The sequence below is a fragment of the Caenorhabditis remanei genome, chromosome V (genome assembly GCF_010183535.1).
Source record: "Caenorhabditis remanei strain PX506 chromosome V, whole genome shotgun sequence".
Taxonomy (NCBI): domain Eukaryota; kingdom Metazoa; phylum Nematoda; class Chromadorea; order Rhabditida; family Rhabditidae; genus Caenorhabditis; species Caenorhabditis remanei.
The window spans coordinates 12,908,147-12,935,314 of NC_071332.1; the positions used below are offsets into that span (position 1 = coordinate 12,908,147).

General features: G+C 36.9%; 8 protein-coding genes across 8 annotated transcripts; 1 reads left to right on the top strand and 7 right to left on the bottom strand.

Moving 5' to 3' along the window:
* Positions 1-1,583: 1,583 nt before the first annotated feature.
* Positions 1,584-2,716, bottom strand: GCK72_019468 (uncharacterized protein; the record flags this gene model as incomplete). The annotated part of the gene is made up of 5 exons (XM_053733036.1): positions 1,584-1,815; positions 1,871-1,965; positions 2,061-2,227; positions 2,282-2,441; positions 2,558-2,716. The coding sequence occupies 5 exons, from the start codon at positions 2,714-2,716 to the stop codon at positions 1,584-1,586; spliced, it is 813 nt and encodes a 270-aa protein (XP_053581949.1).
* Positions 2,717-8,815: 6,099 nt separating this feature from the next.
* GCK72_019469 (uncharacterized protein) lies at positions 8,816-11,388 on the bottom strand (the record flags this gene model as incomplete). Its single annotated transcript, XM_053733037.1, has 7 exons — positions 8,816-8,910; positions 8,962-9,139; positions 9,275-9,466; positions 9,512-9,789; positions 9,837-9,924; positions 9,973-10,049; positions 11,265-11,388. 7 exons carry the CDS (start codon positions 11,386-11,388, stop codon positions 8,816-8,818), a joined length of 1,032 nt encoding a protein of 343 aa, XP_053581950.1.
* A 563-nt stretch (positions 11,389-11,951) lies between these two features.
* On the bottom strand, positions 11,952-12,825 carry GCK72_019470 (uncharacterized protein; the record flags this gene model as incomplete). The annotated part of the gene is made up of 3 exons (XM_053733038.1): positions 11,952-12,419; positions 12,498-12,679; positions 12,726-12,825. The coding sequence occupies 3 exons, from the start codon at positions 12,823-12,825 to the stop codon at positions 11,952-11,954; spliced, it is 750 nt and encodes a 249-aa protein (XP_053581951.1).
* Positions 12,826-15,004: 2,179 nt separating this feature from the next.
* On the bottom strand, positions 15,005-16,223 carry GCK72_019471 (uncharacterized protein; the record flags this gene model as incomplete). The annotated part of the gene is made up of 5 exons (XM_053733039.1): positions 15,005-15,062; positions 15,107-15,531; positions 15,620-15,838; positions 15,892-16,020; positions 16,068-16,223. 5 exons carry the CDS (start codon positions 16,221-16,223, stop codon positions 15,005-15,007), a joined length of 987 nt encoding a protein of 328 aa, XP_053581952.1.
* A 323-nt stretch (positions 16,224-16,546) lies between these two features.
* On the bottom strand, positions 16,547-18,387 carry GCK72_019472 (uncharacterized protein; the record flags this gene model as incomplete). Its single annotated transcript, XM_053733040.1, has 6 exons — positions 16,547-16,651; positions 16,699-16,872; positions 16,921-17,269; positions 17,312-17,610; positions 17,662-18,140; positions 18,306-18,387. 6 exons carry the CDS (start codon positions 18,385-18,387, stop codon positions 16,547-16,549), a joined length of 1,488 nt encoding a protein of 495 aa, XP_053581953.1.
* A 1,584-nt stretch (positions 18,388-19,971) lies between these two features.
* On the top strand, positions 19,972-22,191 carry GCK72_019473 (uncharacterized protein; the record flags this gene model as incomplete). The annotated part of the gene is made up of 1 exon (XM_003115226.2): positions 19,972-22,191. One exon carries the CDS (start codon positions 19,972-19,974, stop codon positions 22,189-22,191), a length of 2,220 nt encoding a protein of 739 aa, XP_003115274.2.
* A 145-nt stretch (positions 22,192-22,336) lies between these two features.
* GCK72_019474 (uncharacterized protein) lies at positions 22,337-24,071 on the bottom strand (the record flags this gene model as incomplete). The annotated part of the gene is made up of 6 exons (XM_053733041.1): positions 22,337-22,435; positions 22,482-22,793; positions 22,848-23,058; positions 23,108-23,412; positions 23,455-23,816; positions 23,873-24,071. 6 exons carry the CDS (start codon positions 24,069-24,071, stop codon positions 22,337-22,339), a joined length of 1,488 nt encoding a protein of 495 aa, XP_053581954.1.
* Positions 24,072-24,591: 520 nt separating this feature from the next.
* On the bottom strand, positions 24,592-26,399 carry GCK72_019475 (uncharacterized protein; the record flags this gene model as incomplete). Its single annotated transcript, XM_053733042.1, has 6 exons — positions 24,592-24,690; positions 24,741-25,052; positions 25,141-25,351; positions 25,445-25,749; positions 25,796-26,157; positions 26,201-26,399. 6 exons carry the CDS (start codon positions 26,397-26,399, stop codon positions 24,592-24,594), a joined length of 1,488 nt encoding a protein of 495 aa, XP_053581955.1.
* Between the last annotated feature and the right edge of the window lie 769 nt (positions 26,400-27,168).

Genomic DNA, 27,168 nt, shown 5'->3' on the forward strand with positions numbered 1-27,168 from the left:
TATCAGGTAGTTGTCTAATCAGAAGAGTAATCTGATTAGAATGAGTAAATCTATCGAGTTACTCCTACGATCTGGCTGTAATTGACCATATCAAACTGAAACATTCTCAGAATTAGGTGTTCTTTACAATTTTCTGCCGAAGAAGGCTTCATAAGTTGATCCTATGAAGGATTTTCTGTTTCCAGGGCGAATGGTTATGATCGGCACGTGGTCCCTGCGAGTATCAGGTAGTTGTCTAATCAGAAGAGTAATCTGATTAGAATGAGTAAATCTATCGAGTTACTCCTACGATCTGGCTGTAATTGACCATATCAAACTGAAACATTCTCAGAATTAGGTGTTCTTTACAATTTTCTGCCGAAGAAGGCTTCATAAGTTGATCCTATGAAGGATTTTCTGTTTCCAGGGCGAATGGTTATGATCGGCACGTGGTCCCTGCGAGTATCAGGTAGTTGTCTAATCAGAAGAGTAATCTGATTAGAATGAGTAAATCTATCGAGTTACTCCTACGATCTGGCTGTAATTGACCATATCAAACTGAAACATTCTCAGAATTAGGTGTTCTTTACAATTTTCTGCCGAAGAAGGCTTCATAAGTTGATCCTATGAAGGATATTCTGTTTCCAGGGCGAATGGTTATGATCGGCACGTGGTCCCTGCGAGTATCAGGTAGTTGTCTAATCAGAAGAGTAATCTGATTAGAATGAGTAAATCTATCGAGTTACTCCTACGATCTGGCTGTAATTGACCATATCAAACTGAAACATTCTCAGACTGAAACATTCGTGCAAATAAAGGTTGTAAAAGCACATTAGCAACGTTTTCTGATAAAAACTTTCCTGATACTAAATTGGGTAAAAGCCTATTTAAAAGACTGAGTTTGTCTGAAACATTCCTTGGTTAGGTAAATAATAGCTGGATCCAAAAAAAGTAAATTTTTACATTTGATGTCGTATGGTCTTTATGGTTTCTTTTGATTTGGTCACTTTGTTTTCACTTTACTTTTTTCAAGTATTTCAAAGACTTTTTCTATCTTTGCGCCTTTTCTAAAAAAATTGAAATCTGAATCCGTGTCTCTCCTGATTTCCTGATTGTGGTCCGAATGGTCTTTCATCTGAAGAATACTCACACTCTACTCTAAAATGACACATTCTCCCATAGGAATTGAAACTTCAAAGTTTGAGAGTATCGAGTTTGGACTTTTTATTCTTCTCTCTAACACTGGTCTAACCGACACACAGACAGACAATTTCTGTGGAAGTTTAGAACTTGTTCGAAAAAAGAGAAGAATCGATCATTTCTCCTTGCTTTTCTCCAGCGAAATCACGTAAAACACAGATTTTGAGAAGATCATGACACAAAACACGTAGATTCCTTCAGTCAGATAAGAGCAGAAGATGATATTTCTACATAGGTACACGTGAAAGGGTTGATAAGTGGACGACTAGAGCAATTAACCCGAATTTTATACAACTAAAAACCTAATCTAATACGGTGAATTCATTCCCAATTTCGTATCGAATTCAAACTTCGTTCTCCTCTGTTCCCGAGTGAACTGTCGTATCCGTCGCTTTTTGATTAGCTCATTCAACCATTTCCTCCACCGCCGCAGTCGTCGAATCCGTGAACAATCCAGCCACCAGTGGAACATTGCCAACTTCTTCTAAATGAGGTCTCACATTTTGAACTCCTGTCGGAAGACGTTCTATATTTGGAATCGGACCCATTTTTGCAGAAATCATACTCATCTTTCGAAGTGAAGGATACCCGCGGATTAATGACTCACAATCGAGGAATTCGAGATTTGATTCACTTCTGAAAAATGAATGAAAGTAATTAAAATGCTCTCTATGGATGACTCTGGACTCACAATGCAATTCGTTTCCATAGTTTTGACTTTGCTGGTTTCTGTTTCACGAATTGTTCATGAGCCACGTCCGTCTTTCTCGTGGGCGCTGCATCCTCCTCGGCCAATAAATGTGACAATTCCAACCTGCTTCGATTCCCAATTTTTCAGCAAAAACTCGACTTCTCAACCTATTTTCTTTCGAGAAATAAACCGGTCGCACGCAGATTTGATCTAATTTTTCGATGACTGTCACAGATTTTGGAATCGGTTCATAGTGGAGAACAACGAGACCACAGAGAATATGACCAGTGAAATATTGATCAATAGCAGAGCTTGCAGTTCGAACTGTTTTAGTGTAATCCGCTTCATCGAACGATTCTGTAAATCACAGGTTATCCATTCATTCAGAAGACACTTCCAACTCATCATTACTATGACTTCTCGGCAATGCGGTTTCAATTTTAGGATTCTCTTGATTCAGTGGAACTTCTATAAACTTTCCATCAACAGAACTGGCCAGTTTCGAAAAACACGGACGGTACGAAATAGCTAGACAATGTCCAGTCATTGAATATCTCAAAAAAAACTTTGACTGAAGATTTCAATCGTTTTGACATTGGAATAACATCACTTCCATTCCAAATATGGGTGCACGCCTGGAATATGAACTTTCTCTTTTTCAAGATACAGAAATAACTCTAAACTAACATCCACGACTAGATTCGCTGTCCCTTGGCATGCCAGATGACTATGAAGTGACTTTGCGTCATCATGTATTGCACAAAAAACCATTTCAATTGGTGTTCGATGCACATACAACGGCGGTTGGCGGATGCAATCGTACGGGGAACCTGGAAACTTTTTCATAAGGAAAAAACATTATTTTTCAACAAAAACCTTTCTAAAAACCACAGACAAATGATCTAGAAACCGATGGAACGGCTCGGATTGTTGGCAAGAATTCAGTAATAAATTGTAAGACAATTGAACTGAAAATTCAATTGAAGAATAAAAAAAAAAGCACCAACACATAAATAGTGTTATATACACAAAGAAGATTAATATTCAAGGTGTCAGAAAGAAGATTAATATTCAAGGTTTCCGGAAATGTTCCTAGTCCCCGCTCTTTCATTTTTTCAATAAATGCTGGAGGAAAACACGCTCTTTGCTCAAAGCCACATATATATATATATATATATATATATATATATATATATATATGCATTATTACCATTTACTAATTACCCTCTTCTTCTTTTTTTCTTCTTTCCCTTTTGCCTGTCGTCTCAGTCCCCGTGTCTTATTTCTCTAACCTCTCCTCCTTTCTCATCCCCTCTTTTCATCGAAGGGCACTGCAGATGGCTTCGGAAAGGTGGCATGAATCTATCGATTTTCTTTCTGCTAACTGGAAGCTTCTTACAGTTTTCGAAAGATAAAACTCGAGCAAATTGGAAAATAGATTGAAGACAAAGCACAAGATTCGTATATTTGAGGATGAGGGGGATCTTCCATTTCTTCTCATTCACTCTATTCCAACCGCGACCGGGCCGTGGACTAGCTTTCTCCATTATTCTTTTTCTTCTTCCACTGCTCTTTTTCCCTTTTTCCTATAGATTAAAAGCATTAATTGGCTTCAATTTTCATTTTATAACAGTTTCTTCTGGAAAATTGTTGGATGGAAACTTTAATGTTTTGTCTTTTTCTTGTTTCTCAACTTCTCATCCAAATTCATTGAGTTTCAGACCAAAATGTCTCGTCCACCAGATATAGTTGCGTTGAAGGAAAAGTACAAGTCATGCATCAAAACTGCAAACATGCTTGGTGCACTGGAGGCTCTGGATGCAGTAACAGAAGCGTGCAAAAGTAAGAAAAACAAAGAAATGTCTTTTGACTCACAAGAGTTTCGAAGAACTCTAAAAGGAGGCACATACATACTACTTTAATAACATGCCCCAATTTTCAGTTACCAACGATGATGTACCAATTTTCGATATTGCTCATAATTGCTTTCTTTATCTGTCTCCTGATTTGAAGTATGAGAATTTGATAAACCAGTATCACGTGAGTATCCATTTTCTACTTTAAAAAAAATTAGAAAACATCAGTTTTTAGGGAAGAAAAATCAGTGACGCTACTCTCTTCTATTTGAATGAAGAAATACGGAGACGCACGTTTCTTCAGTCGTTTGCACCGGCTAGGACACTTTTGACTCCACATAGAAAACGTCAATTGATAAAAACTATGAGTGAGTTCAATACTTTCAACATGAAATTTTATGAAAAAGTTTCAATTATCTTTCTGTTTTCATGGTATTTGATAACAAACCGAATTTCACTTAATTGAGTAACCAGGAAAATTTTTGAAAACTAAAAAAAAGGAAGTAAGGAACTATTCGTGCCATTAAAAATACTGAGTTCAATACTGAGTTCAGTGTCATTAAAAATACTGAGAAAGATTTAGAAAGTTTTACAAAATGAAGACAAACACTAGTGAATACCGTAAAAAAGATTCAGTTCAACATTTTATGAGAAAATTTCTATTAAAATTTCATTTTTAAATAGAACAAAAAAAATCTCAGATGCTGAACCTCGTGTCTTTGGATTTGGTCTCAACTTCAAAAAGACTCTTGGACTGGATGCGGAGGATTGTGCCTACGTGGACATTCCAACACAAGTCAATATTCCTCCAGTTTATAAAATGAAGATGTCGTCGAACCATACTATTTTTTGGCTTCACGACGGACGCTTTTTTGGATGTGGGGATTGGAAGAATTACATGATTGCCCCTCAACCTCCAGAAACAATAGACAATTCAGAACCACATCGTTGTGATTTTATGGTTAAGCCCGGAGAGGTAAATATTTCAGAACATGACAACTTTATGTTTTTATTTTGCAGCGTGCTACGGGATTCAAAGTATTGGAGTTCGGGACTCTTTTCGAAACAAACCAAAGATTGTATTTTGTCGGTAATTATGAATTATCTAAGGAATACTTGAAGACAATACACGATGCTGAATTTGAAAAAGTTCAAGAGTACTTTCCACATAATTCCAATTTTTGGGTTTGTCACTCCCGCCCATACACTACTATCATGAGGCACAAACTTGATGACGGCAAAAATGCGGTGACCATAAAAATTCTTGGACTAACGCACCTCATTCAAATTTATCCGGGGTATTGGACAGAGTTGAATCCAGGTCATGTGAAACAGAGACCAGTTTGCTATCTGCTGGATGGTCAGGAAGTCAAAAATCTCAGAATCGAGAACATCACAAACAGTGAGTAACAGGATTAATTGCAGACAATATACAAAGAAATCACAGATACTCTCTGGGCCCTCCACGAAAACGCTCTCTATCATGGAACTATGATGATGATGTTGAAAGAGAACAACGATGGTGATGAGCATAACTTGGACAATTATATCCTATTCGTCGAATTACTTGTATGTCTACAGCTGTTTTCTAAGATTTACCAATTTCAATTTTCCTTCAGGAATACCGTACTCCAACACCATTCGTTGCGACTGGAATTGCTGCTAGTGGTAGAGATAGTGTTCTGATGAAGGTGAGTGTTGAGTCATGATGATCACATGAAAAAGTGTCAAAGTAAAGAATCGAAAAATTTCAACACTTTTTCAGTGCGGAGACTTCCCTTATATTGGCTTTGATCATTTCGAAATGCTGGAAAACCGTTTCCGCGGAGAACATGTTCATAAGTTTATGTTCGAAACTGTTGAGAAGTATATTGAGAATTGCTATGATCAAAGCCAATACACAATATGTCAAAAAGAAAAAAGTATGGAGCTCAACATTGACTATCTTGCTGGAGAAGCTAATCAGTTATTGAATTCGGGTCTATTGGATGAAGAACTGAAAATTGATTTCATGGGCAGTAAGTACTCTTTTTTTCACAAAAAAAATGATATGAATCAAATCTAAGGAACAAAAAAACAATATCGATATGCCAACTTCATCTCTTTCCTCTGCTACGCTGTCACTCCGAGATTGCCGGCGAGACCACCGAAATGTTTCGATATGGATATTGATGTTCTCATTGAAACTGATAACATGGAGTTCTTAGCAAGACACCGATTTAAGCAATTGATTGAAGAATTTGAGAGAGTCAACTATCCGGGAACAAATATTTGGATCCCATTGGAGTTCCGTAAGGCTCATTCTGATCCTGAAGATGACGTTCTGACCGAGTAAGCTGATGTAAGTCACAACGAAAGATAACACTTGTTTTCAGAGGACAATATCGAGCTACTGCTTTGAAGTGGTGTCTCAAAGACTTCATCCGCCAAATAATTAGGTGGAAAAGTCATTCTAGATTTGATAGTAATGAACGAAGCAACCTGATAATGATCAAGTAGTAAGTATTTTCAGTTTTGCACATAGATCAGGACTACATATTATTCCTGAATAAATAATTATTCTCAGCCTCATCAACACAATTTGGTATATTCATGATCAATGGTTTGTCATCAATAATCCAGCTGTGTCAATTCCAAAAGACGATTTGTTCTTGAGTTTTCTTAGAGAAAGCCAATATTTGATTCCGGACGATGAACTCATTTATCCATCATTGAATCCTGGGGAACTCTTAGAGAATAGATTGCGAGAAGGATATCTTCTGAATCCTGGAGAACTCGAGGAGCAATTGGATATCAGAATGACATTCCTACTCGAGCATAGAGATCCGACGTTGAAACCGACGAGATTGGATATACAAACTTGTCGAACCATTCTTAATGCTCAATATCCAGCTCTATTGCATTACATCAACGAACACAATGTGTTGGATTTGAATAAGGTGTACCCGAATGACAAGAGAATCCATCGACTCATTGCTCAAACTCATTTCATCGGAAACGGTGTAACGGATCTTGAGGGATGTGAGAAGTACAGGCTCACAGTCTTCGAACAATTGGGTATGCTTTTGGTGCATACACAGAGTTATATGTGAGTCTTGGAACTTTCAATCTTCAAGTATAAAACAGACGATTTTCAGGCGTCGCGGTCGAACTAGGTACCGTGGCTACGTGAAACCGATTAATCTCGAGGCGCTGGCTCATTTGGCTGGACACACACCAGGTTCAAACTATGACATTCCAGTAGTAACAAGCGACGGGAGTCTTATCTATTGTCATCGTATAATCCCAGCACTTTATTCAACACTGAGGCCAGATGAACCACTTCCCAACATACTTTCACCCATTCTAACAGTTTCTGCTCTACGAGGACTCTACGACAGACGTTGTTGGGATAGCATACAAATGAATTTCGTGAGTTTTTGTGTATCAGAATTGAAAATAGATTGATGTTTTTCAGCGAGTCAAAATTGTTGACTTTTACTTCGAGGCGAAAATGAATGAAGCTTTCATAGATCTTCTCAAGCAATGTGTTATTGATGGTGAGGTTTTGAGAGCGAAGCGGTGTGGTTGAAAGAAGAAATATCATTTTCAGCTACCACCAAAGAAGCTCCGCAAATTCGTGCTCTTCTCGATGATTATCCCACTCAAATGCAAAGAATTATAGCAAAACACCGTCCAGCAATTCTTCTTTGGTCGAGAGTACCTGTTCCAAGCCCCAGAATTCAGCATATAACAATGTTAGTGGTTTTTTTTAAACCCGATAACATAAATAGCCATATGAAACATTTCAGAATATTGGAGATGTGGCCAAAAAACGAGTACGAACGTCATACGAGATTACCACGGAAAAAACTTGTTCACAAGAATGGAGTTGTTGAAGACAGTGTTTTCCATCAAATTTCAAATAAAACATGGCGAACATACTATACGAATGCTGAGGAAAGACAGTCACCAAGATTCACAAAAGAATACGAAGTACCGTAAAAACTGTAATAGAAGTGCCCCCTTAGAGGCTCTCCCTGAAAGGCGCTTTGAATAATAGTGGCGCGCCCTCTAAAAGAGGAGCACCCTTGATATGATTGAATTGTTTTTTTCTGGATTTCAATCATGCTTTTTCAAAGTTCGTGAAAAACAAAAACAAAAGAAAACCCCAAATTGAGGCGCCCCTGTAATAGAGGTGCACCTATGAACGAAATTTGAAAAATAGAGCCGCATGCGCCTCCGTTACAGTTTTTACGGTAAGTTATTCATATGATCGGTGGTTGTATGTTTAACTTTTGACTTTTTCAACTGATTTCGGAGAACCAAACACAGCAACAATTCTTAATCTTCATCTAATTTTTAGAAAGATTTCCCACTCGGCTACAAATACAAACCATTCATTCCAAGCATTGTCGCTCCATCTCCTCCAACTGTTTCCTCTGCAGCTCCAATGGCTCCTGATAAGAGGAAAGGTACAACAATGGCTATTGCTCAACCCAATCCAAATCCCCCCAAAAACACGCCGCTGGTCCAACCTGAACCACAAAAACCTGTCCTAACACCAGCCCAATTGAAAGAAGAACGAATGAAATCATTGAAACAACAATTGACTAGACTGTCAGCTGGTCGTGGAAAGACTGGAAGAAAGGGCAGAAAGAAGTGATCGACTAACTTACTCATTTTGCTCTCATACTAACATTTTTAGTCTTCACTCAGCTAATTTAAAGTTTCATTTTTATCCAAAATTCATTATTTTTTGCTGTGCATAATTTTCATGAGTATGATCCCAGTTAACCCTTTCTATCCCGTCCAAATTGTTTTAAATTATGTTTTTTTCCGTTTTCAAGTATTTCGTAAATCATCGATCCCGTTTCATTCATTGCTTTCCACAATCATTCTTCCCACAAATCATTATATTGCCCGCATTCCCGTTTCCCCCCAAACCAGTCTCTGTCTCTCTTCCTTTCCCGTTTTCTGGTTGTTTAAAAAACTATTTGCCGATTAAATTATGCTATTTCTGGCTTCATTTTTGAAAAATAAAATTCTTCATTTTGATTAAGGATTTCTCTCAAAAAATGTTAGAACGAAGAGAAACAACATATTGTATTCACATTCTCGTCATAACCACAGACAAAGAAGGTTCTGGAATTCCATCTCGTCTGATTGTTTCATTCCATTCATGGACCAAAAACTTCATGAACTCTGAAACCAATTTCTTATGAATACATATATATATATATACCAAAATCTCACTTTTCATGGCCACTTTGTACTCTGAAACTACACTCAAAAGAATAAGTGAGTCTACGAGAGGATAGATATTGAATCCATAGATGACTAGGGTAGAGTGAAAACTCATTTTCATATCCAGATACGGAAAAACGAAGATGAAAAATGAGGGGAGATGGAAACAGATGAAGGGAGCAGCTACCTGGAAACAGGCGATGATCCCTCAGATTAACTTGTTGAATTCATAACAATTCGCGTATCTATCAGTAAGAAGTAAGCTAGACGGCACAAGACTCGTCCCAAATCGGAAATTAACTAATGTAATATACATTGTTACCTGGTACAACAACGCCACAAAAAATTGCTTCTGGAGTTTCTCGTGCTGACTAGAGAAGGTAGACATATTTCCCTGAATTCGTCGATACATTATCACTCCACAAACTACACAAATTGAATATTGTATTGTGAGTAAAGTGATAAACATGACCAACGTGCAAACACTTTTCCATCGAAGTTTGTTGTCTTCACTCTGAATCCATCGATACTCAATATTGTAAACGAATTGGAGACTCACATAAGCCAGTTCTGCATAGAGTGCAACGTTTCGAACATTCACACCATAATGAAACATCATTTCATTTTTCAAATACTGGTAAGTATATTCTTCAGGATACGATAATTGTACACCAGATGCCCATATAAATCCAGTGAAAAATGTGTAGATTGTCCAGATAGCTAGGTTCCAACCGTCGAAGTATTTTATCCACTTTTGTTTGGCTAGGACACAAGCTCTATATTTGAATTGAACAGCAAGAAAACCAATAATTACTCCATACATTGTGGAGTACAGTACTGAAATTAGTCGGTCAGGGCGTTAGTTTTCCATCTTCTAAACTAACATAACGCTTTTTCAGCAGCTACTTTCGAATGTCGAAATGTACTCCCTAATGTAAAATAAGCTAAGCAACCATTGTAAGAATGCATTAACTGGAATCATTTGAACATATTAGTTTCTCAGAACAATGCATAACTTACAGGTCTCACAAGAATATCAGAAGTTGCAAACCACATACCCAATAACGCAAAAGTAACTATCATGTTCCGATAAGTTCCTACAATTTGCGTTGTGTGGTATACAGTGAGGTAGATCAAAAGAGTGTTAAAAAAAATAGTTGAGACATAAATACATCTCGAAATATTATCAGATATAGAAGATACCTCGAACTGGCCCATGACGATGAATACAAAAAGAATGGGAAACAAAATAATGAGAAAAGACGAGAACATAGTCGTGCCTGCTTGAGTTTTACTCGTTTCCTGTTATTGCTGGGTTGTGTTTGATGAGGTGTTAGAATGATTATTCTGGTTGGTATGATGATAAAGTCAGAAGTCGGATTTTTGTTCTTAAGAATCCCAGTAAACTACTCGAATTAAAAAGTTTTATTGTTGCTCGATTTAAAATGAAACTTTTATTACATAACTGGAACAACACAAGTAATAATTGAACTCCTTCTAGACCGTTTATTACATATTCCAAGTATCCATTCTCGATAAGGTTGGTGTAGAAGGATCATGGCGCTGGTGGAAATCAAGCCATTCAGCGAAAGAATTATAATGCATAGGTTATTGAGACCTGAAAATGCCTCAGAAATATTAAGAAAACTTTGAAGTTTGTAGTGATCGGCCGATAAAAAATAACTTCAAAGTTTTTTTCGCGAGTTTTCATGACAAAAATCTACCTTGATTGTAATCGTCCAAGAACATGGAAAAAGTGAATACACTAACTGGTACCCCCAGTATCATAACAAATAACAAAAACTGTCCAAATAATGCTTTCATAAACTTCTTCTGCATCTGTGTCGTGTTCTCAGACAATTTGAATCTTTCCGTGTAGAAGAAATGATAAATTAACAATATAACAATGATGGCTTGAACGAAAACAAGAAAAATAACAAATATCATGGGGATTGCAGTGGTCAAAGTCTCTGTAGTGAAGAAAAAAACTGAGTTTATGTCAACCTTCGACTGTTTCAGAATGCACGGAAAACTCTGAAATACTTTAAAATAATGAGAAAGAGGTATTGAAACAAATCCCAACTTTATTGAGTTCTTGTCGTCCTATACTCTGGTCAGGAACTTGTAGAATTGGATATAGAAAACATAAGAAAGCGGTTAAATAATTGAACAAAATATAAGGAATCCTAATTTTCCTCCAGTAGAAATTGTTGCAAACAAGAAAATATCGATTTTCAAAAACTGCCACGATAGTTATTCCAGTGACTGAAAATGACCTTTCCAACATCTGAAGATCTGTTTTTTTCACTTACCAGCTGGTCCCGTGACTGCTAGATACATTTGAAAAGACAATGGAATATCCCAATCTTCGAGTAAACCCAATGGGACTCCGGCTAATGCGGGAACCATCATGAAGGGAATCAGAAGACAACTCATGATAAGATTCAAACAAATAATTGAGAAATGCATAATCAACATGCTTCTTTTCACATTTCGCATTCTTCTCGGTGTCTTTGCAGCAATGCAATACACACCGAAGAAATGAAATGGGATTTCGATAAATGTGATGATGTGACATATTGATTTCAACGAATCCGGAGATGACAAAAAATGAAATAAACCTTCGTGGCAAAGCTGCGACATTTCGTGATCTCAGAAAAGTTTCAAAGATAGTTGGTGAGCACATACGTCGTTTGTCTCTTTTCTTTGAAACGTGTAGTTAAACATAATTACAGAGTATAGAAGGTGTGAATTGAACTCAGTTGAATAACAACTTGCGAAAGATCAGAAAATATCAAAAAGCGGAAGGGAGAAGGTTAATCAATTTTACTTTGATTGGTCTGGATATAAGCCAGGTGATATTTCAGGCTAAGAATTATTATTCCCATTATTCGATATGATTAATAAGATTGGAAATCAAGGAAGTGTCAGTTCCAATAAATTAACGTCGACAGATACATTTCGTTCCACAAGAAATGAAATGTTTGGAGACAGATAATTCAAAACGGTGCGATACTCCTATCAGGAGTTTTCTTTACTCTGTTATTCTTCATAACTCCGAAAATCCATTCCCGATACGGCTGATGCAACAGTATCATTGATGTCGTTGAAATGAATCCATTCAGAGATAAACCAATTATACACAAGTTGTTAATACCTTGATCATAGTCTGCCAGTAGCATCGAAAACGTGAATACACTGACCGGTGCTCCGAGAGCCGTGATGAACAAAATGAATTGAACGGTCAAGGCTTTCATGAACTTTCGTTGCAATTGATAAGTATTTGGGGACAGTCGGAATTTCAGATTTGATAGAGACCGAAATATTAGAATAGTGATGAGAGTTACTTGAGAAATAATAAGCACCATTTCGATAATCATTGGAATTGCAGTAGTCATTGGGGAGCGAGTGATTATGAATATTGAATTGGTGTAGGAGCCTAATAGTTCAAGAAAACACGGAGAGTTCTGTAATGGGATACCATGAGAAGAATTCGAAAACCACTGACCGTATCCTAAAATTCTAGAACTCATCTCCACACTTACTTCTATCAACTCTTTTCTCGCCGAATTTTGATCCGGAGTCTGTGACATTGGATAAACAAAAACCGCTAGACCGGACAAATAATTTAATAAAACATAAACAAATCTGATTTTTCTCCATTCAATTTTCTCGGTCAATAAAGCGAACCGATTCTCAAAAACTGACAGGATAGTGACCCCAGTTACTGAAAATGAATACTGATATTACAAAATACTTTAGAGATTTCTTACCAGCAGGGCCAGTCACTGCAATGTACATTTGAGCTGGTACAGGAACTCCTAGTTTTGATAAAATTCCTAGAGGAACACCTGCTAATGCGGGAAGCATCATATAAGGAATAATAAAAAAACTCATTGATAAACTCATTAAAATAGTGGAAAATGTTTGATGAGCATATTGGTTTTTACATTTTTCATTCGTTCAGGCGTCTTTGAAATGATACAATACGTTCCTATAATATGGAATGGAAGTTCTGTCACTGCTATGATTGTGCAAATCAGATATAACGAATCCGGAGAAGATATGAAGTTTAAGAAATTTGCAGAGCATGCAATACGCATTTTCTGTGAAGAATAATTCAACTTCTGCAAAAATAGAAAAAAAGGATAGGAGATGTTCTCACGCTCGAATCATGTGTCAGTGGGTAAGTAAACGAAGCTGTTTGGATACATGTCCACCTGTCACCAAAAGATTAAAAATTCAAACTACGAACTAAGTTGATTTTTTGAATAAATCAAGGACTATGAACAACTTGAACCGAGAACTAGTTTATTTAATGGTCAATAAACAGATTAGGCTTCTTGAAGCTAAACTGAGTAAAGTTACAGGCGATGAAAATAGGAAGACGAGTATGTTCACAAGACACGTGTGAACTTGGACAAAACCAAGACAGCTTCGTGAACATTATCTTCGTCATCGAGAATGAGAAGACAGATGAAAACATTTTCAGAAATCGTAAAACCAAAGCATCGACGGGCTGTTGATTTCACCTGTCATTGTGCGAGCAACTTTGATAAAAATTTCAGAGCTCAAGGTGAACATCTCGATAAGCTGAAACTTGAAATTAAAAAAACAATACAAACATGATCAGGCAAAACTTTAATGAAAGCAAACATAAATCAACAAATGTATTTAGACCAGCCTGAAAATTATTTATTTTTGAAGTTATCAGTTTTTTCCACATCAAATCATTGCCGAAGAAACAGCTATATTTATACGTCTTTGGATTCGCTTCCTGAAAAAAGATACCTCTGTTCTCAAACAATACCAACAACTTACTTTCTTCTTATTTTTCTGACAAAAAACCTTTGATATGGAGGAAAAAACACAAATAAAAATATCATGTTGACAGATGAATGACTGGTGAACCAAGCTATAAGAACCATTGAAACCAGTTGTCCGTGTTTAATTTCAATGAAAATTATCACCGCCAAAACGCATGGTGGTCCAAGACATAATATTGATGTGAAGAGTTGAACCAGTAGACTTTGAATGGCTTCATGATGCTTCTGGTATGTTGAGATGGAAATTTTCAATCTTAATTGCTTCATCATTCGAAATATATCTATTATGAAGAAAAGAAACAATGAGAATAATCCGAAACCACCGATGAAAAGACAAATGTAAAACCAGCTTAGGTTTGGAGTGTTTAGATAAAGGACAAAATGAGTGAGATGGGAATAATTGGAGAGAAGTTGAGGGTAGTTCTGAAAAAAAACATACTAAGATGTTGATTTATCAAATTTGCTCACCTTATCAATGTACTCTAACATTTCAGTTCTTGTCATATACATGTATTGTAAACTTGAACAAAGTATGAACGGTGCAATCAAACATTTGAAATATCCAAAATACAACAATGGTTTTGGAATAATATGGATTTTCAGAATATCGGCAACAGTCTGATGCTTCATACCGAAACAAAAAACTAGGCCTTCTAATTGACTTAAAGCAATGAAGCCAGAAATTATCTTAAACAGGGGACTTTTGAGAGTTGGTATTGACGATGTTACCACGCAAAAGTGAGATGAAATGTCGAACCAACTAGATAATACTCCGACAGTGTATATGGAAAGCAATGGGTATAAAGGTATAGGTTGCATAAGAAAAGTGAAATGAACATCAGTCAGTGTGCAGATAATCTGAAATTGAGCAGCATTGAAGCATTATATCCCAATCCAATTCAAAACCCTGGAATACCTGCGAGAACATTAGATAATATCTAAAATATCCTAGTCGCCCAGTTTCAAAAACCAATAGATACATTCCAAAAGAATTCAAAACTAGTGACGTGATTCCAATGGCTCGATAATAGTTAATAAGCCATTCAGGTTTCGAAAAATCGATTTCATTCATTTCAGCCTCTGTGTTGCTAATTCTTCCAGAGTCGAAAGAAGTTAATCCGTCAAAAGAAAAATATTTACAAGCGACATGTCTCCACCTGTCATAAGTTTCAAGTAGAAAACAGATGAAACGTAATCTAAAGGTTACAAAGGTGAAACTATTTATTTTAGTTATGCCTTGCAATAATTGATGACGCAACAACTCGGACAATCTGCTCTTTGTTTCTGAAAATTTCCAATAATTTGAAAAAAACTTTTTAAACACAAACTTTTTCGACTTTGCCAAGAAAAATCTTCGATACGGAGGAAAAAAGAGACATAAGCAGACCATGTTAACCGAGGAATGACTTGTGAACCATGCAATTAAGATTTGAGATGCTAGTTGTCCATGATTCAACTCCATGAAAACAATCACCAGAAGTATACAAGGAGGTCCAATACACATAAGAGAAGTGAAGAATTGAACCATTAAACTTTGAATTGCCTCGTGATGTTTTTGATAAGTGGCAGTTGATAATCTCAGTTTCAGGTCTTTCATTAGTCCCAACATGTCAATGATGAAGAAGAGAAAGAGCGAACACAACCCAAAACCTCCGATGAAAAGACAGAAATAAAATCCAGTCAGATTATCCGATTTGATATACAAGACAAAATGACTCAAACTTAGAAAGCCAGGAAGAGTTTCGGGAAAGTTCTGAAATTACACGTGTACAAGGAAAGGACTGAAGATCTGCTTAACGTTTTACTACCGTTGATACGTGTGGGCCGTCAGATCATGTTACCTTTTCGATATAATCCAACTGTTGCTCTGTTGGTATATACAAGTGATGTAGCACGCCACAAAGTACGAATGGGCAGATTATACACATTAGATAATAGAAGTACAGCATAATATTCGGTAAAATGTGAATTCTTAAAACAAATGCAAGGGCTTGATGTTTTTTTGCAAAACAGAAAATCAAACTTTCCAACTGGATTAACGCAAAGAACCCAACCATTATCTGAAAATGTATAAGTCATTCGCTCAGAAATGTACGTGTTTTTCAACTATTACCACACAAATATGTGCTGATATATTAAAATATGTGGATAACGCTCCAACAGTGTAAACGGCTAAAAATGGACACAACGTGACTGGTTTCATGAGAAATGTAAGGTGAACGTCTGTCAGTGCACATGAAATCTGAATACCGAGTGATTACTATTTTATAAATTCTTACTCAAGTTTACCTGCAACAACATCAAGTAATATCTGAACCTTCCAAGTTTTAGAGTTTCAAATAATAGTAAGTATAAGCCGAGGGAGTTTAACACCAAGGAACACACTCCGATAACATCATAATACCTCAGGAGCCATTTTGGCTGGAAGAAGTCAATAGTATCCATGATAGCAGATACAACTTAGAGCCTCCAAATCTTTATAAATGTCAAGTTTGGCTAAAACTAAAGCATGAAAGTGCCATACTTTCTCTAACATTTTCCACCTGTACGTACAGATATGAAGCTAGACTCGAAAATACATTCTCTCACTAAAGATCAACCATTGTTGGAAATTTCGGTAACAGGTGATTTTCATGATACTCACTCTGTTTTCTTGTTACAGGCGAATTGTTCACAAACGTTGCAAATTCAAAATATATTTTCAGTGATTAAAATAGTTAGACTCTTTATTAGCAGTTTCAATCCCGTAGATATAGTGAAAACAAAATTTATTTTTCATGTCGTTTTTCCAGAATCGCAAAGAATTCCTTGGTATGCATTCCACCTAATACAGCTTTATCAATGACTGGAGGGCCAGATGCATCCGGAACAACCTGTAAACAGAAAATGAATATAATTAAATAAGGATTTTTGTCCTAACCCGATATCTATTGAAGAAGTTAGCAATAAACAGGAATAGTTCCATTCGAGCAAGTCCTTCACCCAGGCATTGTCTCTTTCCAACAGAGAATGGTACGAGTTGCTCAACTTTTTTCAGTTTCCCGTCTTCATCGATGAATCTCTCTGGTTTAAAAATGTACGGTTCCGGGAAAACCTGAAAGATACAATGACTTGTCGAACCCAGATTCTCCAGTTGACTCACTTCTTCATCATACATAACTGTACTGATCTGTGCAACCACTCCGGTTCCTTTTGGAATTTTGTACCCATTGAGTACAGTATCCCTTGTCGTCATGTGAAGAAGATTCAAAGGAACCAGGTTGGCAGTTCGTTGGATTTCATTGATATACGCATTGGTATACGGTAGATTTGGTTTATCAGCAGTCGTAATATATCTATCGCTTCCAATTACTCTGTCTAGCTCGTCGTGCATTTTCTTCTGTTCATCAAGATAATTCAAAGTGTATGCAAAACACCACGTCATCGTATTAGATGTTGTCATCAATGCAGCAAACCAGAGATCAAGAACCATATTGGAGAGTTGGGTAGTACTGAAAACTATCGGTTTCCAAATCTCAATTGCACCAACTCACCTGAAGGTCTCAAAATCTCCCATTGCTTCTCTTTTCTTCTGTTCCTTCAGAAATGCTTCTACATAATCTGAATTCTCTTCCAACTCAAAATCGATTTCCTTCTTGTGATTAGCAATTTGAGTTCCGAAAAACTCGGTGAAACCTTTTTGATACTTTTTGAAACGGTCAAGAATTGTAGGTCCTGGCATAATATATCCCATCCACGGAAGGAAGAATTGAACTCTCATCGAGAAAGAAGCGAACTCTCCCGAGTTGAAATTGAAGAAAGCACGAATTGTACGGAACTCGTCGGCTCTGGTCTAGAAAATAATTGAGAACTATTACTCTTCTATTTGATATTTCAAACTGACCTCATCGAACCGATATCCAAACAACATTTGATTGATTACATTACCAACAGCTCTATCAAAAACATCAGTTAAATTCACTCCGTCTCCCAATGTCTTATCACAATTTCTGAAAATATCCTCCACTTCCATCATGATTCTTTGCTCCATTCTATCTTTTCCGAGTCCAAAATCTCTAAACTGATGAAGTGCAAATCTTCTGTGTTCTCTCCAAAACGGTCCATTCGTCTCTACGACTCCATAAGATCCTCCTCGGAATGCTTCTTGGAATGCCATTGGTTTTTTGTCAGCATAAGTTTCACCGTCTTTTATAAATGTCTCTTTCAAAGCAGAATAACTTGAAACAAGAATGTACGGACGGGTTCCAAGCCAGAAAGTGTAGATATCTCCGTATTTTTTGGTCCATTTTGCAAATGCTTGGTATCCGGGAGCAGGCGTTCGAAGGGAGAGAAGATTTCCGATTAAAGGCAAAGGAATCGGTCCTAGAAATGAGGTTTTCGACTAATCAAGAACAATTTTGACTATCGAAAGACTTCTAGAGATGCATGACAAACTCTAAAGTCAAATCAAAACCAAAAAATAGACCGAACCAATAGATCAACTCATTAACAGATAACAACCATTTCATCATAAGACATATCACTCACCAGCAGGCCAGTTTCTCCGTTTCCATATCAGTTGATGAAATAGAAATGCAACAATTGCTACCAGAATAATGTTGAAAACCATACTGAAAAAAGTTCAAAAGAGTAAATGTTGTGGACGAAAAGTGAAATAGAGTTCAGATAGAATCGCCGAGAGAAAAAGAAGAAATTAGAAAGTATCCCATGGTGTTGGAAACGCAGGGGAACAGAGAAAGAGAAAACTAACTTGTTTGTTTTGGGTTGAGACATAGATCAAGAGTACATTCTAGTGAATGTGATGAAAATTGGAGGGTTGGACAGGGTCACCTTTTAAATCAACCGGAATGAAAAAAGTGGATTTAATGCGTTGACAGTCATAGTTTTATCCTACTTCTCAATTACATGCGTCAAGAACAAGCTGTCTCATGCCAACCGAAAAAAAATATTTTGGAAACAAATTTCAGACAAACGACTGTTTCAGGACATTCTGAGATGAGAGTGCCGTAGTATGTATCTGAAGAAAACCGGAGCATCAACTTTGAAAGAAAATTGAGAAGTATATGATCAGGCACACGCAAAAGTGTTGAATGAACTCAAAAATATTATGAACGAATGAAAAGAAATTAATAGGTTATCAAATGACAAACATGTTTAGCAGGAGAGTCTGATAATGTGAAAAATGAAGTTTTGATGACGAAAGTCTATGGAAAAGACCCGATAAACAAAATGTTCTGGAGCACTTTCACTGATAGATCTTTGAACTTGATGAAATTATTCACAGATTGGACATTAAAATGAAAACAAGTCAATAAATGGAAAACTAGATTTTCAGGACACTATATCACGAATCCACTATGATTGCGTTTTGTTGAAAACTTACATCTTGTCACATCATTTTTTCAGGTAAAACGGAAAAGGACTTGTCTTTGAAGCATTTAGAATTTTATTTTATTTTACAACCAGTGTATTTTTTCTGGAACTAAATTTCTGGATTATTTTATAGATAAGGGATATACTCTGTTTGTTTACACAGTTGTAGTAGACGCTTACAATGAATTATAGTCATCATAAACGACACATATGACATTAGTCACTTCACTTGCACTACACGGTATTCCCACAATAACACAATTCCCAATCATCTTGTGCAGTTCCTCAGTATTCCTTTCTATAATTCTGATTTTCCTGTTGTTTCCCTTCATTCACTCACCCAAAACCCCCTTTTCAAACGAATCAGTTAGAAACTGAGAACGGAAATAACTGACCTCGAAGAACTGACTGTATTTGTGAATTTTCTCGTCTTACAATAATTCTGAGTAGGGGATATATTATATTTTCATAAAATCCTACATGAGCCGTCTTTTCAAGGTAAATCTTGCCAGAGGAACTCTGACAAGAAAATCATTTAGATAATGATCTTAATAAAATCATCATTAACATGGTCGTCTTCACATTTTACAACACCTACGTTAGATGACGATAGGTTAGACTTCCCTAATCTTCTCATTCCGTCTGTCTTGCTTTTGTCATTCATTTGCTCTCATCTCTCTTCCTTAGTCATCTATCTGGATTTTTCTGTTTTCTTCTATACACTGTTACTCTAGTCAACTCTTCAAATCTCATCATTATCGGATTCCCTTAACTCATTTCATTGTTCAGATACTCAACTCACTCGTCATCAATCAACAAAATGGATGTTGTGAATTTCGAGAATTGTCGACCAGAAATTTTCAAGCGAATCATCCGCCACTTGATCACACCTGAACACATTCCAAAGAATTGGCCCTCCAGTGGTAGCAATTCCCTCACAAGCCTTCAACAACTCATTGATTTTTCGGAGAGTTTATCAACTCAGTATGGAAATGCAGAAAACATGATGAAATCACTATGGAAGTATGCCAGTTTTCCTGGAAGTGCCAGTTATTTCAAGATCAGGAAGACAGAATATTACTTTCAAGACACAAAATATTATCGTGGCTTTTCCGAAGAACTTTATGTCTACAAGAAAGAATACTACCTTCGACTTTACGATAGGGTGGTGGACTGCCCATTTTCTGGATTTGCTGGCAGTTTAGCCTACTCTCTGATCTCTTATTTTCTGAAAATTCAAGAAGAAAAATTGGCAAATGGTAGTGAAATGGCAGCTATTAACATGTTTCTGTTTGCAAAAGTTCAATTCAAAATTCGTGATATTGGAGTGAAGTTCGTCAAAGGAGGATGGGAGAATTTAAACGAGAAGAAGAAGTTGCGATTCGAATACATGTCCCTGGAAGAGATCTTCGATGCATTAAAGAATGTGTTGCATCAGATGGAAAAAGAAGAAACAGAAGGAAATGAAGTGCTCGAAGTATTGAAAGGATTCAATGTAGTAGCTCCAGTTAAAGACAATGGAAAGACCTATTTCAAAGTATACGTCTGGATCAAGGAAGTCATTGAAATCTTCAGAACGTTCATTGAGAGGAACAAGTTCCTTATGCTGCCGCGATCAGAAACTATTGGAACAACTGGTTCCGTGAAAGCTCCGGTTCGATTATTTCAATTCGAAAACAATAAAATTGTGATGGCGCATGAGCTGTTGCACAATATGAAGGTGGAACAACTTGATGTTTCTCAATTCGAAAATAAAATTCTCGCATTGCCAAGACTTGATACATTGACTTTTCGAAAAGTATTCCAAATGATCCCAGCCGAGTGCATGAAGAATGTCGATTTTGTCAATGTGAATATCGAATGTCAACTCATTTTTATTCTTTTGGACACAGAAACTTTGGAATTCATACCAACCGAATACAATGAGACAACAACGAACGGAGTTGAAGATAACAAAGAAGCAGATTTAGTTACATTGGAAAAGCAAGAAATTGTCACAACACAAGGATTGGATCAAGAATTGCAAAAAGAGAAATGTGAAGAAGTTCCTAAGATTGAAATCGATGGAAAAGAAAAGAAAGAAAAGAAGAAAAATCCCAGTTTGAAGAAGAAGGAATCCGCAGATGAAAGAGAGTCCCAAACTTGCCCGAAGTGCTACCGAGCTAGTACATTCACAAGAAAAAGCAACGAAAAATTGAGGCTGGCAAACATCGAGAATAAACAATTGAAGAAGAAGATTACAGAGATTGAAAAAGATGAAGATGCTAGAATTGCATTACTGGAGAAGCTTGTTGAAGACCAGAAAAACGAATTAATCGAGAAAGATGCCGCAATTCAAAATCTTTACATCGAAAAACAAAAACTAGAAAAGGACAAGGAGGAGCTCGAAATTCATCTATCTGTCAGAAATGATAAAGTTCAAGCTCTGGAAGTCATAACTTCATCTGAATCAATTGAAGGCTTCAATAAATCTAAAGATGAATCCGAGAAAATTCGAAATGTTCTGTTCAATCTTTTCGATGTCCGAGAAATAATTCATCGTGAGGATCCAGTTTCAAAATGTTCCGAATTGGCGGATCTTCTAATCACGAAAACTAATAACGATCTTGTCAGAAGAAACTCAAAAATTGAGAAGACAAAATTCATAAAAGAATGCAATACATTCATCAAAGCGGTAGACAACAATTTGGCCATGATCCGAGGACGCCATCAAATTAAAGTCGAGGAGGTTCCAGAACTCCCAGAGTTCCCTATTTTATCTAAACAGTTCAAAGACGCGTACAAGAAAACAATGAAGTCCGATATTCCAAACATCTGCAAATCTCTACTCAAGGTTAAAGAGATCGATTCCAATGAACTCATTGATAATGAATGTTTGATCTGCCTTCAAGACATGAATCCAGAAGAAGAGACGATCAAGTGTGAATGCAAAAGAAGATATCACAACGGATGTATTCAACAGTGGCTCGAAACGAAGAGAACATGCCCAGCCTGCAGTGCGAGTCTTCTGGATGACAACGAATTTCCACCACTATCGTAAACCTTTATAATGATAATAATAATTTTCTTGTTTCAATTCTTTTCGTCTTTTTTGAGCACAGAATAAATAATTTAAAATATTTACTAGTAAAGTTCCGATTATAAAAACAAATATACATTTAATGCGACACGAAACAACCAAGTGTTCACCTTCTCTTCTTCAGAATTCCAGAGAATATTCTTGGTTCAACCATTGTGGCACACTTCTTCTCCAATGAAGGTGGGCCTTCTTTCGATGGAGATATCTGAAAATTTCAGTCTAAGATTCACCCAAACGCATCAATTTCTTACCTCATATCTATTCAAAAAATTGGAAATAAATAAGAAAAGTTCCATTCGAGCAAGTCCTTCACCCAGACATAGTCTCTTTCCAACGGAGAATGGCACGAGTTGTTCCACTTTTTTCAGTTTCCCATTTTCATCAATGAATCTGTCTGGATTAAATGTGTTGTGATCTGGGAACGTTTTCTCGTCATTCATGATTGTACTGATTTGCGCCACAACTCCAGTTCCTTTTGGAATTCTGTATCCATTGATTACAGTATCCCTGGTGGTCGCATGTTGAAGATTGAGGGGGACTAGGTTGACACATCTTTGGGTTTCCTGGAAATACACTTGTTCAGATAAATATTAACATCTCAGAATAATGGAACTCACATTGATGTAGGCATTCATAAATGGAAGGTCATTCTTATCAGCAGTGGTTATCAATCGATCACTTCCAATAACTCTATCCAATTCCTCATGAATTTTCTGTTGAACTTTGGGGAAATGCAAGATATAGCTGATTGCCCAGGTGGTAGTGTTAGTGGTGGTTCCGAGTCCAGCAAACCATAAATCCATACACATGTTGGCGAGTTGGATATCACTGAACACTTTAATGGTTACAAAACAAATCTTCTCGATAGTAGACTCACCTGAAAGTCTCTGTTTCTCCTTCCAGTTTTCTTTTTCTCTGTTCTTTTAAATACGTCTCAACGTAGTCAGAACTTTCAGAGTCCAAGTCTTCAAAATCAATTTCATCTCTATGTTTTTCAATTTGATTCTTGAAAAATCCAAAAGCAGTGTCTCTGAAGTCTTTGAGTGGAGCCTCGTAAATAGATGTGGGTAGTATTTTGGCAAAGATAGGGATGTTCATCGCCAAGAACATATGCAATTTTCCAAAAAGTTCGGGAGGTGCATCAATGATTCTTTTGAGTGCTTTGAACTCGTCTTGCTTTGTCTGAAAGATGTAAAATGAACAGATCAAATAGTTAATCAGTACCTTATCGAATCGATATCCGAACAAAAGTTGATTGATGACACTTGCGATTGCATTATCGAAAATTGGTGGAATCTCAATTTCTGTGCCCTCAGAGGCGTCGAATTTGGCGAACACATCTTGTACCTCAAGAAGAATCTTTTCTTGCATCAGATTCTTTCCAAGTCCGAAATCTCTCAAACTAGAAAGTGCGAATCTTCGATGGTCTCTCCACATGGCTCCATTTGAGTCAATTACTCCATAGGGGCCGCCACGGAACAGCTCAGTAGCTGGTAGCTGAACTTTATTTGTGTAGGTGTCAGCATCTCGAATGAACGTTTCTTTGATTTTATCCCAAGTGTTGATCATGATGTGAGGGGTGTTGCCTGGAACAAATGAGGTTGTTCAGTGAACATAATTGACTTCTGTTTTAGGAACTCACCAATCCAAAACGTGTAGACATCTCCATATTTTTTTGTCCACTTCTCGAACGCTTCATATCCTGGCGGTGGACTGTTGATAGAAAGTAAATTTCCAAAAATGGGTACAGGACATGGTCCAGGTGGGAAATTCTTTCTCTTCCAATACAACTCGTACCCCAGATAGACAGTGAACACCGTTAAAAACAAAATCACAAACATTGCGTCCGTTGAGAAAACACAGGGGATGTTTGTGTTTTATATACCGGTTGACAAGCGTGTTTCATGGTTTGTGACTGGGCGAAAGGCGAGCGAGAGACTAATAGACAACAGTCTTTTTCAAGTCGAAAGATAAGAAAGGGAATGGAGAGTGTGAGAGATGGAGATATGCAGAGTGAATGAGTGTGTTCCGGAGTTTCTGCCTTTAGTGTTTTGGTGTTGTCGGGTGATGATAGGTTTTAATTCCAAATTAGTATAGGAAAGTGGTTTTTGATTTCAGAATATTATATAGTTAGTTTTTTGTAGACCGTACGTTTCTACGGTCATTTTATTTTAATTTTAGACTGGTGTAGAACTAATGAGAGTGGATTACAAGAGCTGACACTCTGACTGTATATGTTTAGATTCATTCATTCAATTTATTAAAATATTAGAACAGACTGTCGGGGATCAAGGATTATTATTCCCTTCGATAGTTCAGTTTACGAGATTTCAAGTGCTCAAAGTTCCAGTAGCAAAAAAATTATCTTCTCTTTTTCAAAACAGCAGAAAACATCCGAGGCTCAATTCGTGAAACGCTGTCCTTTTCTAGAGATGGTGGTCCTTCTTTTGACGGAGAAATCTGAAATGAGACTAGTTTATAACGGTAGCGAGCTTCCGAATATTTTTCACCTCGTATCTATTGAAAAAGTTGGCAATAAACAAGAAAAGTTCCATTCGAGCAAGCCCTTCACCCAGACATTGTCTCTTTCCTGTTGAAAACGGAATGAGCTCATCGATCTTTTTCAATTTCCCATTTTCGTCAATAAATCTATCTGGATTGAATGTTTTGTGATCTGGGAATGTCTTTTCGTCATTCATGACAGTGCTGATTTGTGCCACAACTCCAGTTCCTTTGGGAATTTTGTATCCATTGATTACAGTATCCCTGGTGGTTGCGTGTTGGGTATTCAAGGGAACCAGGTTGGTACATCGCTGGGATTCCTGAAAAGGACTAGTTGGAAGATATAAACTTGGAAAAAAGTCAGTTTCTAAAGTCGAAAAACTACGCTCTTGAATACTAAGCACTTACATTGATGAACGCATTCATGTATGGGAGATCATTCTTATCGGCAGTAGATATCAATCGATCACTTCCAATAACTCTATCCAATTCCTCATGAATTTTCTCCTGAACTTTTAGGTTGTGCAAGAGAAAACTGATTGCCCAGGTAGTTGTATTAGTTGTAGTACCAAGTCCAGCAAACCATAAGTCAATGCACATGTTAACAAGTTGAACATCACTGAAAAAAAAACAAGTAGTTAGTGTGCTAATCTAATTGCGAATGAACTTTGTAATACATCTCTCACACTGCAATCCGTGTGAGAATGCTCACCTGAATGTCTCAGTGTCTCCCTGAAGTTCTCGTTTTCTCTGTTCCTTCAAATACGCCTCAACGTAGTCGGAATTTTCCGAATCAAGATCATCAAAGTCAACTTCTCGCTCATGGTTTTCGATTTGTTTGTTGAAAAATTCGAAAGTTGTTTCTCGGAAGTCAATGAATGGCTTTTTATATACAGAATCTGGCAGAATTTTCTCAATGAGGCTAACGTTCATCGCCAGGAATATTATCAAGTTTCCAAATAGTCGTGTTGGTGTCAGAAGTATTCTTTTCAATTCCAGAAACTCATCTTGTTTCGCCTGAAATTAACTGTAAAATACTGTTATCCCAAATCAGTATACATACCCCGATAAATCGATATCCGAAGAGAATTTGATTGATGACATTTGCCACTGCATTATCAAAAGCTGGTGGAATCTCTACTTCTGGCCCTTCAGATGCATCGAATCTCTTGAAAATCTCTTGGACTTCAATCAAGATTTTCTCTTGCATAAGATTTTTTCCCAGTCCAAAATCCCTCAAATTGGAAATCGCAAATCTTCTGTGGTCCCTCCACGTAGCACCATTTGAGTCAATTACTCCATGCTCTCCACCCCGAAAGAGTACAGAAGACAGGGGAATATTTTTGTTGACGTAGGTATCTGCGTCGCGGACAAAAGTTTCTTTGATCTTATCGAAAGTGTTAATCATGATATACGGTTTGTTTCCTGAAAGAATATCAATTAATGCAAATTGAGAAAAATATAATACCAATCCAAAAAGTGTAGACGTCTCCAAATTGTTTTGTCCACCTTTCGAAAGCTTCATATCCTGGAGGTGGCTTGTTTAGAGATAATAAATTACCGAACACAGGCAGAGGACATGGTCCAGGTGGGAAGTTACGACGCTTCCAGTAGAGCTCGTACCCCAAATAAACTAGGATCGAGGTAATAAACAAGACAAAAAACATGTTGAAAGTTGTAAAGAGAGGTGAGGATAGATTCTTCTTCATACATAACTTTATTTTATATACAGATCAAAATTAAGTTCACGATTCTCTGATTTCATGCTGACCTAGACGACGTGTTGTGCAATTGTTATCTTGGGAAAAGGGAACCAACTTTGTATGGAAACAAATAGAGACGTAGAGAAAAAAGATCAGAGACAATGTTGTGCAATATTACTTTACGTTAGGAGAAGACCATTGGCTTGTCATTGATCTACGTCGTATTTTCTTCAAAAACGACATCTTCTGATTTTGGTTTTGAATGTCGTCTCTGATTCATGCAACGCGTTCTGTCGAGATAATGTTCGAAACACTAAAAATGCTTCAATAGCGCACCCGAAAATTTTGGACACTGCTCCGTATGGTCCAATATTCTGTAAAGACATATGATTTCCAATTTGCCTTCTCAACGGCACATTGAAACGGAACAATTATGAAACATACCTGAAATGAGAAAAACGGATGACTGGAAAACTGGCTTGCCACTATATTTGGCAAAAAGTCAAAGAAGCAAATGATTCCAGCGTCGATTAAAGCAAGACGATTGATCTCAAAAAGTAAGAAAATTGAATTTGAGAAAACCTTTTCTCTGAAAATACCCTCGACAATTGAACACTTTCATGGCCGTTTGATCTATTCAGAACAAATAATTTCAGACAAACCAGAATTGAGAACGAAAATATGAAGGCAAAAACAACCTGAAATAAAAAAAAACTCTGCCTTTCTGCACGTC